This window comes from Rasamsonia emersonii (genome assembly GCF_000968595.1).
Source record: "Rasamsonia emersonii CBS 393.64 chromosome Unknown ctg1118621759979, whole genome shotgun sequence".
NCBI lineage: Eukaryota > Fungi > Ascomycota > Eurotiomycetes > Eurotiales > Trichocomaceae > Rasamsonia > Rasamsonia emersonii.
In genome coordinates, this window is record NW_013563308.1 from 104779 (window position 1) to 120442 (window position 15664).

Genomic DNA, 15664 nt, shown 5'->3' on the forward strand with positions numbered 1-15664 from the left:
ATCCGGGGTGCAATTCAGCGCCTATATGGCCGGGCAGACCCTGGGGGCAGTGTGGACCTATCACAGTCGGGTGTCATTTCTGCTGCTGCAGCTGAGGTGTACCAGGATCGATGACAACTGCGGAGCTCTGTCTGCGGGGAAAAACCCATGTCCATATAATGGCAATCCATGTTATTCTCTTGATCCGCACAGGCCAGCCCGGGGACTTAGGGACGCGACTCATGCACTGGCCGCCCACGCCCAGCGTCGCAGTCAGCCGTATCCCTTTTCAGCGACGGCGGAGTCCGTGGGACTGGCCCTTCATTGGATGTTCTGGCTGTCGCTCTGGGGATGGCGGTGGATCCCTGAATCTCGACCTTTTCTGCTTTTGCGGGGGCGGTTCCCCCACAATCCGCGTCTTCCGCCCGGACGTCCTTGGCCTTGTCTAACCCCACAAGAGTTGCGCATGCAATCAACGTCACCAACTCCCTAGCCACCCCCAGCTGTGTTCTTTCGCCAATTAGCCACCCCCAGCTGCCTTCTTTTGCCAGTGCATCCAGTACGAGACCCCTGCGGACCCCCAGACATCATGCTGCAGATGCCAATTGTAACGCTTCTCCAACTTCGTGTCGGCAAGGAATCTCATCCGAAGAGCTGTTTCGGATAATGCCCTTTGTCCCGGCACGCACGGCTGCCTCTCACTATCAGATACCCTGGACTAGGTCGCTTTGTGTCGGAGCGGAGGTCTTTCATACCTGTAGTTCTGCTATAGCGCCCTGTTGGAGCTCGCTGCGGTCATTGGCCATGTTCATGTACTTTCCCCATGATTTGCCTCACTTCGTCTCGTTGCCAGCCCTGCTCCTGTCCCTAACCATTTTCTGAATGAATTGAGTTCTTTGGACCATAGTCGATGACAGCCAGTTGCACACCGGGTTAGGAATGGAATTGACGTCCCTTTTGAATGTTCTTGCCCTTCTCTTTCGTTTCTCATCTTCTTGACTGCAGAAGCAAAGCGTTTGATTCTTGATGATTTAAGCTTCGTTGGAGATGCGGGGAAGACCATGGAGGTGCGGAGGCGATGTTCTCAAACACCTCTGCCATGCATACCAACTCCACAGGGCATGCACAGCTGATGCTCGTTGATCCAAAAGCTCCGGCTCCACGACCTGGGCGTCATTTTATCTGATTTGATAATGCACCTGAGCAAGGGGCTCTGAATTAAGCGGGGTGCATTGGATCTTGCGGGGTTGGATACGCCTTATCGTCTCTGTTCCACCTGTATGGAGCTCTGAGAAATATCCTTGCTGCCAGGCCAGCAAATGCGGGGGTCTGGACGAGCATCGTATATAAATCCCCCTTGTCCTGGTCAAGGGCATTCCTCTCATTCAATTCTCAAATGTGATCAATTGACTAGTCCTTGGAGTATTCAGCGCAAGAACACATTTGTCTCTGTCATTGTTTCTGTCTAAGACACAATGACCATCCCCGACGAAGTCGACATTATCATCTGCGGCGGTGGCAGCGCTGGCTGCGTGCCGGCTGGCCGTCTCGCCAACCTGGACCACAACCTCCAGGTTCTCCTGATCGAGGCAGGAGAGGACAACCTGAACAACCCATGGTACGTTCACCCCTTGCGGCCAGGCCAAGGAGTGCGCGTCCGCTGACGTCCGCTGGAGGGTCTACCGCCCGGGTATCTACCCTCGTAACATGAGGCTGGACTCCAAGACCGCCTCGTTCTACTACTCCAGACCGTCGGAATTCCTGGACGGCCGCCGGGCTATTGTCCCGTGTGCCAACGTCCTGGGTGGAGGCAGCTCCATCAACTTCATGGTAGGTCCCCGATCTTGTCACCTTGTCTCGCTGGATCAGCTGCTCATCGTGTCTTTCCTTGACAGATGTACACACGAGCGTCGGCCTCGGACTACGATGACTGGCAGACCAAGGGCTGGTCCACTCGCGAGCTTCTGCCGCTCATGAAGAAACACGAGACGTATCAGCGGGCATGCAACAACCCCGAGATCCACGGCTTCGATGGACCGATCAAGGTTTCGTTCGGCAACTACACCTACCCCATCATGCAGGACTTCCTCCGGGCTGCCGAGTCCCTGAACATTCCGATTACGGACGATCTCCAGGACCTGAAGACTGGGTAAGGCGGATAATCTCGCGTTCTCAAGGTGGACTGGACGTCGGTTAACATCGCCTGCAGCCACGGTGCTGAGCACTGGCTCAAGTGGATCAACCGCGACACCGGTACGACCTCACTTGCCTCTCCTTTGTTGTTGTTGTTGTTGTTGGAAGTCAGATGAGCTCATAATGTGATGACAGGCCGCCGAAGCGACGCCGCCCACGCCTACGTCCACAGCACCCGCGCCAAGTACGACAACCTGCACCTCAAGTGCAACACCAAGGTCGACAAGGTCATCATCGAGAACGGCCGCGCTGTTGGTGTCGCCACCGTCCCAAGCAAGCCGCTTGGAGGCCAGGACCCGCCACGCAAGATCTACCGCGCCCGCAAGCAGATCATCGTCAGCGGCGGTACCCTCAGCTCTCCTCTCATCCTGCAGCGCTCGGGTATCGGAGACCCCGAGAAGCTGCGCCGCGCTGGCATCAAGCCGCTGGTCGACCTGCCTGGTGTCGGCCGCAACTTCCAGGACCACTACCTCACCTTCGCGGTGTACCGAGCGAAGCCTGATGTCGAGACGTTCGATGACTTCGCCCGTGGCGACCCCGAGGTCCAGAAGAGGGTCTTCGACGAATGGAACCAGAAGGGCACCGGCCCGCTGTCTACTAACGGCATTGAGGCCGGTGTGAAGATCCGGCCGACCGAGGAGGAGTTGGCTGAGATGCGGAATTGGCCTACTCCCGACTTCGTGACCGCCGGTGGCTGGGACAGCTACTTCAAGGACAAGCCTGACAAGCCAGTCATGCACTACTCCTGCATTACTGGCTGGTTCGGTGACCACATGCTCGTGCCTCCGGGCAAGTTCTTCACCATGTTCCACTTCCTGGAATACCCGTTCTCTCGCGGTTGGATCCATGTCAACTCGCCCGATCCATATGAGAACCCTGACTTCGACCCTGGTTTCCTGAACGACAAGCGGGATATGGCGCCTCTTGTCTGGGGTTACATCAAGTCTCGTGAGACGGCTCGTCGCATGGATGCGTACGCTGGTGAAGTCACGGGGATGCACCCGCACTTCAACTACGACTCGCCAGCTCGTGCGTTCGACCTCGATCTCGCGACGACCAACGCGTACGCCGGTCCCAACCACATCACTGCGGGCATCCAGCACGGTAAGTGGACAATTTGGAGCGACACCAGCGTTCTTCTATAGAGATAAGAGGCTAAGACGGATTGCAGGCTCGTGGGCTCACAGGCTGGAGCCCGGCAAGGCTCCTGCGGACAACTACCTTAACTCGCACAAGCAGGTTACGCGCGAGCCGATCAAGTACTCCAAGAAGGATATTGAGCACATTGAGAAATGGGGTAAGTGGAGGCCGATAGACACGGGGGGAAGAATGTCTGCTGACTATTGCCAGTGCAACGCCATGTTGAGACCACCTGGCACTGCCTCGGAACTTGCAGCATGGCGCCACGGGAGGCAACAAGCTCGCCAAGCACGGTGGTGTTGTCGACGAGCGCCTGAACGTCTACGGCGTCAAGGGCCTGAAGGTCGCAGACCTGTCGATCTGCCCGGACAACGTCGGCTGCAACACCTACAGCGTAAGTTCTTCCGCTTGACAAGAATACTCGAGAGTCGAGATTATTGACAGTAAAAATCTCGCAGACTGCTCTGCTCGTCGGCGAGAAAGCCGCCGTCCTGACTGCCGAGGACCTTGGCTACTCCGGCTCCGCTCTTGAGATGCGGGTGCCTAACTACCACGCGCCTGGAGAGGTTACCAACCTGGCCCGTCTGTAAGCAGGAGAGTCATGGAGGAAGAGATGGAGGAATCCTCCGCCTCTGTGCGAGAGCATGATGAGAGCATGATGACTTAATCCTGTCATGAAGCCTGTCTGTCTCTTCCATCGTAAATGGAGATATGTAGTCAGTCTTTCATGTCGACATGATGAACGAAATGAATGAATGAAACAAATTGCACATAACAATGCATGTATCTACTGATCAATCGATTCTTTGACCTTGATTGTTAGTGTCCTTCGATCACGTCAGAAGTATTCCATACTGTACTGTACTGTACATTACAATCTAAATTTCCAGTCCATGGATGGATAACTACTGCTGCATAAATCTTATCTTGCCAATTCTAGCCCCGCCTGTTGTGACAGAACAACTCAATCTTATTGCCTAATAATGAAGCTGTGAGGTGATACTATACAGTTCAAGAAGACCAAGATGGGTATATTAATAAATAGCAGCTAGGTTAATACTATTTTTATAAGTAGCCTAAGCCTGAATTTATATAAAGGAATATTTAAGTATTTATTCTTTAGATTTATAAGGTTCTTTTAGTACTTTATCTACTAATATTAAAATCGGACCGCCATATTTATTCCAGCCATGGACATACATCCCTTCTCCCTCCAGACTTCGTCTTGCTAAGGTCCAGAACCCTCCAGAGTACTACCTGGCGGAGGCAGAGGGCCTTGATGGAGACTCCTAGTTAAAGCAGCAGAGATACAGCCCCAAAACTCGAGAGAAGCTGGAGGACAACACGAGAGATTATTGGTACCAGTGAGTGAGATCAATATAAGGGAGGTTATGTAGTTTTCCAGTCTAACATTATGCCAGGTATTATCAATTTATTATATAGTGTAACCTAGTCTAAGTCAGATATCAACCATTTGGTTCTGGTCGATCTACTCCGTATTGAGCAACAAGCCGCCCCCCGGCCTGACAGACAAGAGCTGTCTGCTAGGGTGGCCATGTTGATCAACGGAAAACGCGATTTGATCAAGAATCAATACCCTATTGGTGTTTGTTCGAGTGTTCCTTGTGGCAGCGAGATTCGCATGAATCGACGCGCCATCCTTATCGTTTAAGATGTGTGGTGCCGAACAGTCTTCTGGTGTGAACCCTAAGCTGGGAGTTGTCTATAGCTCTTGGTCAATCGCTTGTGCTGTTATTCTAGACCCTTCTCATACTCAAAGACTTTATGATTTACTACAGTTGTTATAACGTTCTTGCTTGCTTCTACTAACTCTCTATAGATTCAAGACTATCTATCTTTGTTGAATCAAAGATTCCATCCACACATTGCTCGACATGACGAAGAGACTTCTACTCTGGAGTAATGTGCGGATTGAAAACTTCATCAGGCTTTGTATGTGTTCCTGTTGTATTAGATATGCACTCTATACGGAGTACTGTTTTTTGATGATCACTACATCTCCAAGCAATCAGAAACCAAATGATGTTCTCTATAGATATCATAAAATCACTACCCCTGTCAACCCTCGTAAAGAGCAACTATCGTTGGCTGCCAGCAAACCGCAGCTTTGAGCGTCTTGGCGCCCCCCACCCCCAATTGGCCACCGGGTTCACCGCCTCCCGAGGGAAGATCAAAATTTTATCATAGCTAATAGTGCGCAACAGAAATACAACGAAAAAAAAAAGGAATTAAAAAAGTGCTTCTTTCTGTTAATGAATGTGAGCGTCTAATTCAAATAGAATTAAAAAAGAAAGAAAAAGAAAACAAGATCACTAATGACTAAAATGCAAGGATTTTGCTTCCACAGGGGTTCGAACCCTGGACCTTAGGATATCATTGAGGTTTTGCCCCCTCAATGTCATACATACATCGTATGAGACCTACGTGATGACCAGCTACACCATGGAAGCAAATGATTTCCAAATGATGTTTCTAATTACGTAATCTAAAGAAGTGGGCAGAAAAAAAATAGGAGAAACAAAAAGTAAGAAATTTGCTTCCACAGGGGTTCGAACCCTGGACCTCAGGATATCATCGGGGTTAGAGCCCCAATGTCATACCAGAGTATGAGACCTGCGTGATAACCAGCTACACCATGGAAGCAATTTCTTGGCTCAACGGCCCAGCGTGAAATTCTTATAGAACCTAAAGCAGCTTAGTTTTAAAATGGTCTTCCTTAAGGTAACTTAGAACAATATAACCTATTATTATTAACAACTCCTACCTCTACAAATGTATTACACTCGATTCTCTTCCTAATTTCCTGTGTTTAGGTGCTAGAGACCTTTTTTTGTGCTTTTCTCTAGGTCGACTGGATTAATAATTGGCCTCAGCCGTCAAACTTAGGGCTTTTTTGGATCCAACCGGCCAACCGGCAAACCGGCACGGCCCTGGGCACGCATCTTCCCCTCTTCCAAGCCCCCACTGTGGGTAGGCAAGCTCTGTCTTTACTCCCGTAGTTTTACTACATCCTCCTTGTCTGATGTTGATAAAGATCCTGCCCAAATTATTCTAAACCTGACCGCCATTCTGCTATCAGTGGCAGTGATTGACAGGTGAGATATGTAATAGCAATAGCTCTCAGTCATCCAACAATGCTCCTCTGACAGTCAGCACTCAACCTCCCTTGGGTTCTTCACGCCCTTCTATATGACTACTCTGTAAATGTTATCATGAAGAGAGCAACGTCTGAGTGGTCTACGACAATGCCAAGGCACCGTCTAGCTAGTGACCTTCAGCATCGGAAGATAATAGCCTCCCCACTACGCCGCACAGAGTAAAAAACGCTTGTTAGGGCCATCCAATCGCCCCACCTCACGGCAATGTCTCCGGAAAGTAGTCCGTTGTCAAGAAATTATTAGCAATCCAGCCAGTGCGATCGCTAATGACCTTGTCGGCTGGTGCTCTCGGCTGGCCATGGCGAGCATCGCCTGGTCGTCAGAGTCTGACCTGACCTTCTTTCTTTGCGCTCTGTCGGTGTTCAGGAAGGACGTGCAGGCAAGAAGACACTGGAGATCGATCGTCATACTGTCTCTAGTTCTCTGCATACATACACATATCTTTTACTAGAGTTTACGGGCAGATCAAGCATCTGATTGTCGTTGGATTGATCGTCTCGGGAGCACACCTTCCTTGTCACCACAGGACCTTGCGCAAAAGCTGTCTCACTGCCCTTTTTTTTTTTCAGACACTGTTTGAAGCTCTCTTCGAGGCGCATCGACGTGCAGAAGCCGAGGAGATACCGCCGCTGGTCGTATCAAGCCCATGTCCGAACAACATACACCCTCTGGAAGCGACCATTCGGAGCCCAGGCAATGGACCGAAAAACTCGACCGCACCTCGTCCATCGACTCGGCTGACGACGACGTCGTGGAGCAGCAGAACCTGGAGCCTCCTTCACATCATCATGGCATCGACGACAAGATCCTGACACCGCAGGTCTCTCGCAAGTCACAGGCGCAGTCGCAGCCGTCCCTCGCGCGCAGGACGACGTCGGTTGGCACCACCGATCCCAACTTCGAGGTCGACTGGGAGGATGAGAAGGATCCGGCGAACCCCCGGAATTGGTCGCTAGCCTACCGGTGCATGTGTCTCGTCTTTCTGTCCTGGAATACCCTGGTGATGTGCGCGATGCGACTGTTGCCCTTGGAAATATAAATCACAGGCTGACCTGACCTTTATTAAACAGTGTGCTCTACTCCACGTCGTATACCTCGGGGATTTCAGAGATGGCAATGGAGTTCGGAACGACGGAGACGGTTGTCACGCTGGGCTTGACTTTCTACCTGCTTGGACTCGCGGCGGGCTCCCTGGTCGTGGCGCCCCTGAGTGAGACGTACGGTCGAAAGCCGATTTCGGTGGTCAGCCTGTTCATCTTCGTCGTCATGATCATCCCCTGCGCGCTCGCCACCTCTGTCGCTGAGCTGATCATCGTCCGCTTCATCGCTGCGCTGGCGGGGAGTGTGATGATCAGCAGTGCGCCCGGCATGGTTGGCGATCTTGTCGATGACGACCATCGTAGCTTGGCTTTGTCGATCTGGAGTCTTGGTCCTATCAACGGTCCAGGTAGGTTCTTCTCTCGCTTCTTTATACTGTACCGTATGCCCGCCTGACACGTCGACCAGTCTTCGGTCCCATCATCGGTGGTTTCGTGACCCAGTACCTGGGCTGGCGGTGGACGGCCTGGATCAGTCTGATCCTGTCCGGCATCGCGTTGGTATTTTCCTGCATCATGAAGGAGACGTACGCGCCGGTCCTGCTGCGGAGAAAGGCCGCTCGGCTGCGCAAGGAAACAAGCGATCCCCGGTGGTGGTGTCGCTACGACCACAAAGCAGCCTTTGGCGAGGTGCTCAAGACGAATCTCAGCAGGCCGTTTGTCATGATGGTGCTGGAGCCGATTTGGTACTTCCCCCTGCCCCCAGTTCGTATCATTCCAGATCCTTATCGAGACTGGGCTGACGTCTCCTCAGCATCTTCTGGAACCTCTACATCGGCGTCATCTACGGCATTCTCTACCTCAGCTTCACTGCGTACCCGATCGTCTTCCGCCAAATTCGGGGCTGGTCCATCGGTCTGTCGGGGCTTGCCTTTGTCGGGATCGGTATTGGGACCGTCTTGACCATCGTCGCCGAGCCACTGATCCGTCGCATGATCAACAGCCACAAAATCGACCCGGAGACGGGGAAGGTCCCGCCAGAAGCGATGGTGTCGGTCGTGTGCATCTCGGCCCTGATCATCCCGGCCGGCGAGCTGATGTTCGCGTGGACCTGCTCCCCGGCGTCGATCCCCTGGATCCTGCCCCTTGTGGCCGGCGTGCCCTACGGCGCAGGCAACACGGCGGTATTCATCTACGCGACGAACTACCTATCGCACAGCTACGGCATCTACGCCGCGTCGTCGCTGGCCAGCAACTCGATGATCCGCAGCGTCATGGGTGGCATCATGCCCCTGGTCGGCACCTACATGTACAACCGGCTCGGCGCCAACTGGTCCGGCACGCTGCTGGGTCTGCTGGAGGTGGCGCTGATTCCGATCCCGTTCGTCTTCTGGAAATACGGGTACAAGATCCGTCGGCGGAGCGACTTTATCCGCGCGATGCAGGAGGACAAGAAGAAGCAGGAGCGCCGACGCAGTCGCCGAGTCGAGCAGCAGCAGCAGCAGCAGCAGCAGCAGCAGGAAGAAGAAGATCCCGCGCTGACGAGAGACGATCCCGAAAAGCAAGTCTAGAATAAAAGCTAATAAAAAAGCTAAACGGATAAACGGGAAGGGAAATCTACGAATTACGGTTAGACGGGACATGAGCATATAAACCTGGGCGTGTTTTTCTATTGCATTATTTATCTATGTCGAGCGGAATGACGACTGACGACAGAATATTGAAAAGTCTTTTATGACATTTCCATGTAAGTATAATGATTAATTATTAGTTAGAAAGGAAAACGAAAGAAAAGAAAAAAAAAGAGAGAATTAAAGAGCTTGAAGTCTTTCCTCCATTTCTTTTCTCCCGTTTTATGCAGTACAATCTAGCTTCCTGAAATAATCAACATACATATATGTACAGTACACTACAGATTAAGAAAAATACCAACTTTTTTTTTAAAAAAAAACAGGGCATTATTCCATTCCAGGCCGTCGCACCCTCCGATCAACCTCCTGCGCATCCCGCAGAATCCGCTCATACTCGCCGACATTAACGGCGCCGGCGGAGAAGACCATGACCGCCTCGACGTAGATTGCCGGGGTTTGATCCTTCTTCCGCTCGTCGTCGTCCTTGCTGTGACGCTTTTCTTCGTCTTCCCTCACGTAGCCGATCACATTCAGCCACGCACCCACCTGGAGATCTTCCGCTTTGATCGTCTCCAGCAGGTGGTTGATGTCTACTGGGACGGTGGTAGTAGGAATCGGCGTCGTTGTCGCTGACGCTGCTGATGCTGCTGCTGGTTTGTGTTCTAGGATGAGACGTCCCGTGGAGATGTCATATCGAGATACACTAGAAGAAAAGAAAGAAAGGGAAAAAATGAAAGATTGTCTATCAATATCGATTTTTACTGGGTTCATTTTTTTTAAAAAAAAATAGAATAGAATAACAGGTCGAATACGTACCATCCTAGAAAACGGACTTTGGAATGGAGAGGAAGACTCGCAAGCTCGTACAGGAAGACCTGTCTTGTTGGGGGTGGGCCGTTCATGATGGTCTGACACTATCGACGAGGAGCGGGACTCGGTGAGGAAATGAACGATGATCAACACCATCGTGAGTCCGTCTGGATTAACCAAACGAGAGAATATGACTCTGTAAAGTATTTAAAATGTACGGAGTAGTAGTATATCAGAGGATATAAACTCCATGAGTAGACGGTCACGTGACCGAGCCCCTCCGATAGGCCGCGCGGGCGTCGATGTCATAGGATCACGAGGGGAAAGCCGCCAACGGACGACCTTCTTCGGTGCATTCCCTCCAGCTGCGAATCGACAGCCTGATCCATCCCGTTTCGACGTTGCCTGCCCCCGGCTATCTTGGCGTGGCCGCGGCTGGTTATAGTCCTATCGCACGAGAGCCCCTTTGTTGGATCTTTTTGTTTTGGTTGGTTGTCAGTCGTCCTGTCAGCAGCCGTCGTCGGCCAGGCTGCTAGACCTTACCACCATCAAATACATACCTTAGTCCACGAGACCTGCGACGAGCCCGCTCCGCTCGAGATCTTTCGGAACTGACCGTCGTACCGGAGGGCAGGACCCTACCTCTGCTCGCGTTTCTTGAATTCATATCTGCACAGCTACAGCGTTCCACGATGTGGTCTTGGTTCGGTGGCTCGTCCGCGCAAAAGCGGAAAGATGCGCCCAAGAACGCCATCCTAGCGCTGCGGGAGCAGCTGGACATGCTGCAAAAGAGGGAGAAGCATTTGCAGAATCAGATGGATGAGCAGGAGGCAATAGCGAGGAGGAATGTCTCAACAAACAAGAATGGTGCGTTTGCGCTGGTCGAGAGAGTGAGGGTTGTTGAGTTTGCTGACTTGATATGATCGTCTTGCAGCCGCCAAAGCCGCCCTCCGACGGAAGAAGCTCCACGAGAAAAACCTCGAGTCGACGCTGGCGCAGATCGAGCAACTCGAGCAGCAGATCTACGCGATCGAGGCTGCCAACATCAACCAGGAGACGCTGAACGCGATGAAGCAGGCCGGCAACGCCATGGCGCAGATCCACGGCAAGCTGACCATCGACAAGGTGGACGAAACGATGTATGTGCTACATTACCGTCAGAGAGAGAAGGTCAAGCGGGCAGCTTTTCTAATAGGATATTCGTAGGGACAAATTACGAGAACAACAGCAGCTCAGCCAGGAAATCGCCCAGGCCATCACGAGCAACCCCATCGGCGAGCAGCCGGACGAGGACGAGCTGGAAGCCGAGCTGGAGGAGCTGGAGCAGCAGACCGTCGAGGAGAAGATGCTCAAAACGGGGACGGTGCCAGTCGGCCAGCTGCCGAATGTGGCCAACGGGGAGGGTAAGTCCTGCTTTGAAGAAAAGGAAAGCTGTCCAGTTACTAACCTGGTTTCTTTTTTTTTCCAGTCAAAGGCAAAGCAAAGCAAACAACAGAAGAGGAAGACGAGGAAGCGGAGTTAGAGAAATTGAAAGCCGAGATGGCGATGGGATAGAAGTTTATTTCTTTATATTTCACTTTTCCTTTTTGTTTTCTTTCTGTACCTCACTAATTACTCGTCGGACGTATTTTTTTCTTACCCTTTTTTTTTCTAAGACACGGATGTTCCGATTGTATGTCATGTCATGTCATATCGTGCTCATGCTATGCCATGCTCATGCCATGATCATGCCATGCTATGCTCTGCTATACTCGTCACTTTTTCTTCTACCGGGTCGATTCTCGTAACCTTGCCGAAGCCGAACGGGATTGGGTTATATTTCGTGGATTACTCCGACTCCTCCTCCTACGCCTCCTCCTACCTTACGTACATACATTACCTACTTACTTACTACATACCTATGTCCTGTCCTGGTATGCTATGCTATACTCTGCGACAGAAGTCCCATGCTATATCTATCTATATTGATTGCTACCTACTTACCTACCTACCTAAAGCTTGCTTCGTTGTGTGGTTTAGTTAGGTTTGGATTGGTTGGTTAGTTGGTTGTTGGGTAGGGAAGGTATCAATCATCAATTCAATCAACAATAATAGCAACAATGATAGCAACCAACAATGGTAGCAACCAACAATGGTAGCAACCAACAATGGACTGGACTAACTGGACTGACTGAATTACTTACTTACTCTATTAATTACTACTAAACAAGCAGATGGCAAGGCAAGACGCAAGAACGACTGCTGAATGAATCCGGCGTCCGTCTTTTGGCGTCGTTCTGCGAAAGATCTGTCTCCTCCTTACCGAGCTGCAATCAAAGTAGTGTACGATTATGTGAACAGCCAGCCGATGCTACAAGTCCAGCGGCAACCAAATACGGATTCTGGTATTTATTAAATTAAAGCTTTCTGGGATAAGGAAAGAAGCATTTATATATTAATATTATTTTAACGAAGCTGATCTGACTGAAGACTGAAGAAGAGGAGGGCGGTGCGGTGCGAGGCGAGTGAGAGTATAGACACAGGAAGTGTAAAAATATTGATTATTGCATTGATGCATAATTCTATCTGTCTATATTTATAATAAATCCCCTTTTTTTATGCCATCGCCAACCTATTTTTTTTAAGAAACTAAATCCCGCCTATGAAAGAAAAGTCTGTAATTGTTTCAATCAATGAATATTTGAAATGCTTGCTTCTCAGTCAGTCAGTTCCAAAATGCCACCAACAAGCGCGCGCGCAACTGGACCACACCGTCAAAATCGGATCATAAAGGGGGTTTTTTTTTTCTGGATTTCTGATCATTCAAGCATCCACAAGTTCCATCTTCATCACTCAGATGAAATCAAAAGGAGAAACCGTACCCCAGATCTACTATTCGGTAATCTTTTCAACCGAACGTATCGCAACATCCTCCTCGTCATAAATGATCTATCATATCAGACTGTTATATGTATATTCTGCAGGAAGTGAAGACGTTTTAGATGATGATTTCGGAAATACCGTTCGCCAACTCTGCCTCCCTGGCCTGCGACTTCTTCATAACCTCGTCAAAGACCCCAGCAGCAGTAGCAACAAAGCCAAGGAAGGGCTTGCTGGGAGCAAGAACTCGAGACAAGTACTCGGGGTGGAACTGAACCCCGACGAACCAGGGGTGGTCTTTGAGTTCAATGATTTCCATCCGCTCGCCCTTGTCGTCCTTGCCAATAAAGTGCAGTCCGGCAGCCTGGAGACGGTCGATATATTGGGGATTGACCTCGTACCGGTGACGGTGACGCTCATCAATGGAAGTACGGTTAAGTCCGTACAGAGAGCGGAGCTTAGACCACTCAGTGCCCTCCTGGAAGAAGGTGGGGCGAGATCCAAGGCGCATAGTACCGCCAAGGTTGACCTGGTCGATCTCAGGCATAGAGATGACAACAGGGTCCGAGGTGCGCTCATCGAACTCAACAGAGCCTGCACCAGTAATACCGCAAACATTGCGGGCATACTCAATGACAGCAGTCTGCATGCCAAGGCAGATACCAAGGTAGGGCTTGCCCTTGGTACGAGCCCAGTTGGCAGCAGCAATCATACCCTCGGTACCACGGGTTCCAAATCCACCAGGGACAAGGATACCATCAGCTGTGCAAACCTCATGCCAGGCCTTATGGTATGCTTCTGGGTTGGCTTCTCCGGTAGTCTTCTCAAGGTGGGAAGCATCAACCCAGATGATGTTGAGCTTTCTGCGGCAAGCCATGGCGGAGTGCTCCAGGGACTTGATGACCGACAGATACGAGTCGTGAAGGGCGACATACTTGCCAACCAGGGCAATGTTAACAGTCTCATAAACATGTTCCTGAGAAGTGGTCAGGGTCTTCCACTGTTTCCAAGTGTTGTGACCCTTGTTCACAAAAGACGGAGGGATAGTCATGGCGTCGATCTTGAGAATCTGGCGGAGCTGGACAAGGAAGCCTTGCTGCTCCAAGAGGAGAGGAACGTGGTAAGTAGAGGCAACATCGTGAACGCCAATGACCTGCTCAGGTTCGACCTGGCAGAACATAGCAATCTTATCTTTGGTAGCCTTATCAAGCGCCTTCTCGCAACGGCACGCAATCTAAATCACAATATCAGCAAGCAATGTTATTTTTTTTTGATTGTTATCGGAGGTACGCACCAGGTCAGGGCTCAAACCGGCTGAGCGCACATCACGGATAGCCTGCTGAGTAGGCTTGGTCTTCAACTCACCGTTAATGACAGGGACCAGGGAGACATGGATCTGAAGGAAATTGTCCTTGCCAGCACGACGACGCAGCTGACGCAGAGCCTCTACGAAGGGAGCGCTCTCAATGTCTCCAAGAGTTCCACCAAGCTCTGAATCGCAATTAGATTAGAATGTTATTCTTGATATAAATCAAGATCAATACTAATCTTACCGATGACGCAAACATCGGGTTCCTCGTTGCTGTCGTCAGCGGGGATTCGAGCGACACGCTCGATCCAGTCCTGGATGGCATCTGTGAGGTGGGGAACAATCTGGACGGTGCGGCCGAGGTAGTCACCACGGCGCTCCTTCTCGATAACGTGCTTGTAGACCTTGCCGGTAGTGATCTGCTTGATGTCAGTACTCATGTTGCAGATTAAAGAGATTGCAGTAAACTTGCATTATGATCTCTTGAGAGAGTGACGTTCAAGTACCTCTCATAGTTCCCCAGGTCAAGATCAGCCTCACCACCATCATTCAAGACGAAGACTTCTCCGTGCCTGGTCACCAAATGTCAGAATTGTTGATGCGGAAGAGAATAAGATTCAAAAAAGAGTGACGAAAGAGATGAAGATGAGGCGTTGACATACTCAATCGGCGAGATGGTCCCGGCGTCCACATTCATATAAGGATCGATCTTAATAGAAGTAACGTGCACAGATAGTCAGCACCAGTTGTCCAACAGTATTATCGGGAAGGAAATCACGCATCTTGAGCCCATCGGTCTTCAAAAGAAGCCCACTCGAGGAAGCTGTATAGCGAACAATTGTCAGAACATATTTCCTTCAAAAACTTTTTTCCTTCGATATCCAAGAAGGAACGGCGAGTGTGTCGAGTCAGAATGAAGTCGTACCAATTACGCCCTTCCCGATGCCGCTAATCACACCTGGAAAAAGAAAAATAACATGTTAATCAGACAGATTCATCATAAAAAAATCTCGATTATCCTGCGAGCTGCAGAGGCATCGAGTCGAGTTGGATTGATTGACGGAATGATTGAATCGACGTCAACGTACCTCCAGAGACAAGAACGTACTTCATCGTGACGGTTACGTAACAGTAAAGAAAAAAAAAGAACCCCTCGAGGAAATCAAGAAATGCAAAGAAGGGAAGGTATAAAAACAAACACCAATTATAATGAATTCGAAAACGTAGGGGTGCCTTTCCTGGCTTCTGCCAGGGGGGGGAGAGGAAAAAAGAAAAAGGAAAGGAAAAAATGCAGCGAACTTCAACCCTTGGTGGTGGGACAAATTGCGTCCGACGGTACGGTACTGACTCCGCCGACCGCCTTGGTAAGGAAAAAAAAAAGTCGCGTCCAGATCGGGTTTTAGCGCGTTTTTGCCATGTGAGGGGTTCATTACCATTACTTCACCCACCCAGGCGACGTGGGAAGCTATATCGGATTCAGCAATGCTGAATCGGCTTATGTGTATAATTCCTAATGCGTGTATGGGT

The 15664-nt window shown here is 50.6% G+C and overlaps 7 protein-coding genes across 7 annotated transcripts; 4 read left to right on the plus strand and 3 right to left on the minus strand.

The window, feature by feature from the left end:
- Window positions 1–206: 206 nt before the first annotated feature.
- T310_1224 (uncharacterized protein) lies at window positions 207–785 on the minus strand (the record flags this gene model as incomplete). Its single annotated transcript, XM_013475917.1, has 2 exons — window positions 207–482; window positions 735–785. 2 exons carry the CDS (start codon window positions 783–785, stop codon window positions 207–209), a joined length of 327 nt encoding a protein of 108 aa, XP_013331371.1.
- Window positions 786–1454: 669 nt separating this feature from the next.
- On the plus strand, window positions 1455–4408 carry T310_1225 (Alcohol oxidase; the record flags this gene model as incomplete). The annotated part of the gene is made up of 10 exons (XM_013475918.1): window positions 1455–1597; window positions 1656–1809; window positions 1875–2128; window positions 2189–2232; window positions 2308–3276; window positions 3344–3469; window positions 3540–3706; window positions 3771–3898; window positions 4323–4341; window positions 4388–4408. The coding sequence occupies 10 exons, from the start codon at window positions 1455–1457 to the stop codon at window positions 4406–4408; spliced, it is 2025 nt and encodes a 674-aa protein (XP_013331372.1).
- A 318-nt stretch (window positions 4409–4726) lies between these two features.
- T310_1226 (uncharacterized protein) lies at window positions 4727–5444 on the plus strand (the record flags this gene model as incomplete). Its single annotated transcript, XM_013475919.1, has 4 exons — window positions 4727–4733; window positions 4776–4918; window positions 5153–5232; window positions 5288–5444. The coding sequence occupies 4 exons, from the start codon at window positions 4727–4729 to the stop codon at window positions 5442–5444; spliced, it is 387 nt and encodes a 128-aa protein (XP_013331373.1).
- Window positions 5445–7137: 1693 nt separating this feature from the next.
- T310_1227 (MFS multidrug transporter) lies at window positions 7138–9099 on the plus strand (the record flags this gene model as incomplete). Its single annotated transcript, XM_013475920.1, has 4 exons — window positions 7138–7496; window positions 7562–7938; window positions 7998–8274; window positions 8343–9099. The coding sequence occupies 4 exons, from the start codon at window positions 7138–7140 to the stop codon at window positions 9097–9099; spliced, it is 1770 nt and encodes a 589-aa protein (XP_013331374.1).
- Window positions 9100–9486: 387 nt separating this feature from the next.
- Window positions 9487–10125, minus strand: T310_1228 (uncharacterized protein; the record flags this gene model as incomplete). Its single annotated transcript, XM_013475921.1, has 2 exons — window positions 9487–9920; window positions 9993–10125. The coding sequence occupies 2 exons, from the start codon at window positions 10123–10125 to the stop codon at window positions 9487–9489; spliced, it is 567 nt and encodes a 188-aa protein (XP_013331375.1).
- A 536-nt stretch (window positions 10126–10661) lies between these two features.
- Window positions 10662–11523, plus strand: T310_1229 (ESCRT-III component; the record flags this gene model as incomplete). Its single annotated transcript, XM_013475922.1, has 4 exons — window positions 10662–10836; window positions 10904–11108; window positions 11176–11372; window positions 11438–11523. The coding sequence occupies 4 exons, from the start codon at window positions 10662–10664 to the stop codon at window positions 11521–11523; spliced, it is 663 nt and encodes a 220-aa protein (XP_013331376.1).
- A 1423-nt stretch (window positions 11524–12946) lies between these two features.
- On the minus strand, window positions 12947–14577 carry T310_1230 (CTP synthase; the record flags this gene model as incomplete). The annotated part of the gene is made up of 3 exons (XM_013475923.1): window positions 12947–14062; window positions 14123–14319; window positions 14382–14577. The coding sequence occupies 3 exons, from the start codon at window positions 14575–14577 to the stop codon at window positions 12947–12949; spliced, it is 1509 nt and encodes a 502-aa protein (XP_013331377.1).
- Between the last annotated feature and the right edge of the window lie 1087 nt (window positions 14578–15664).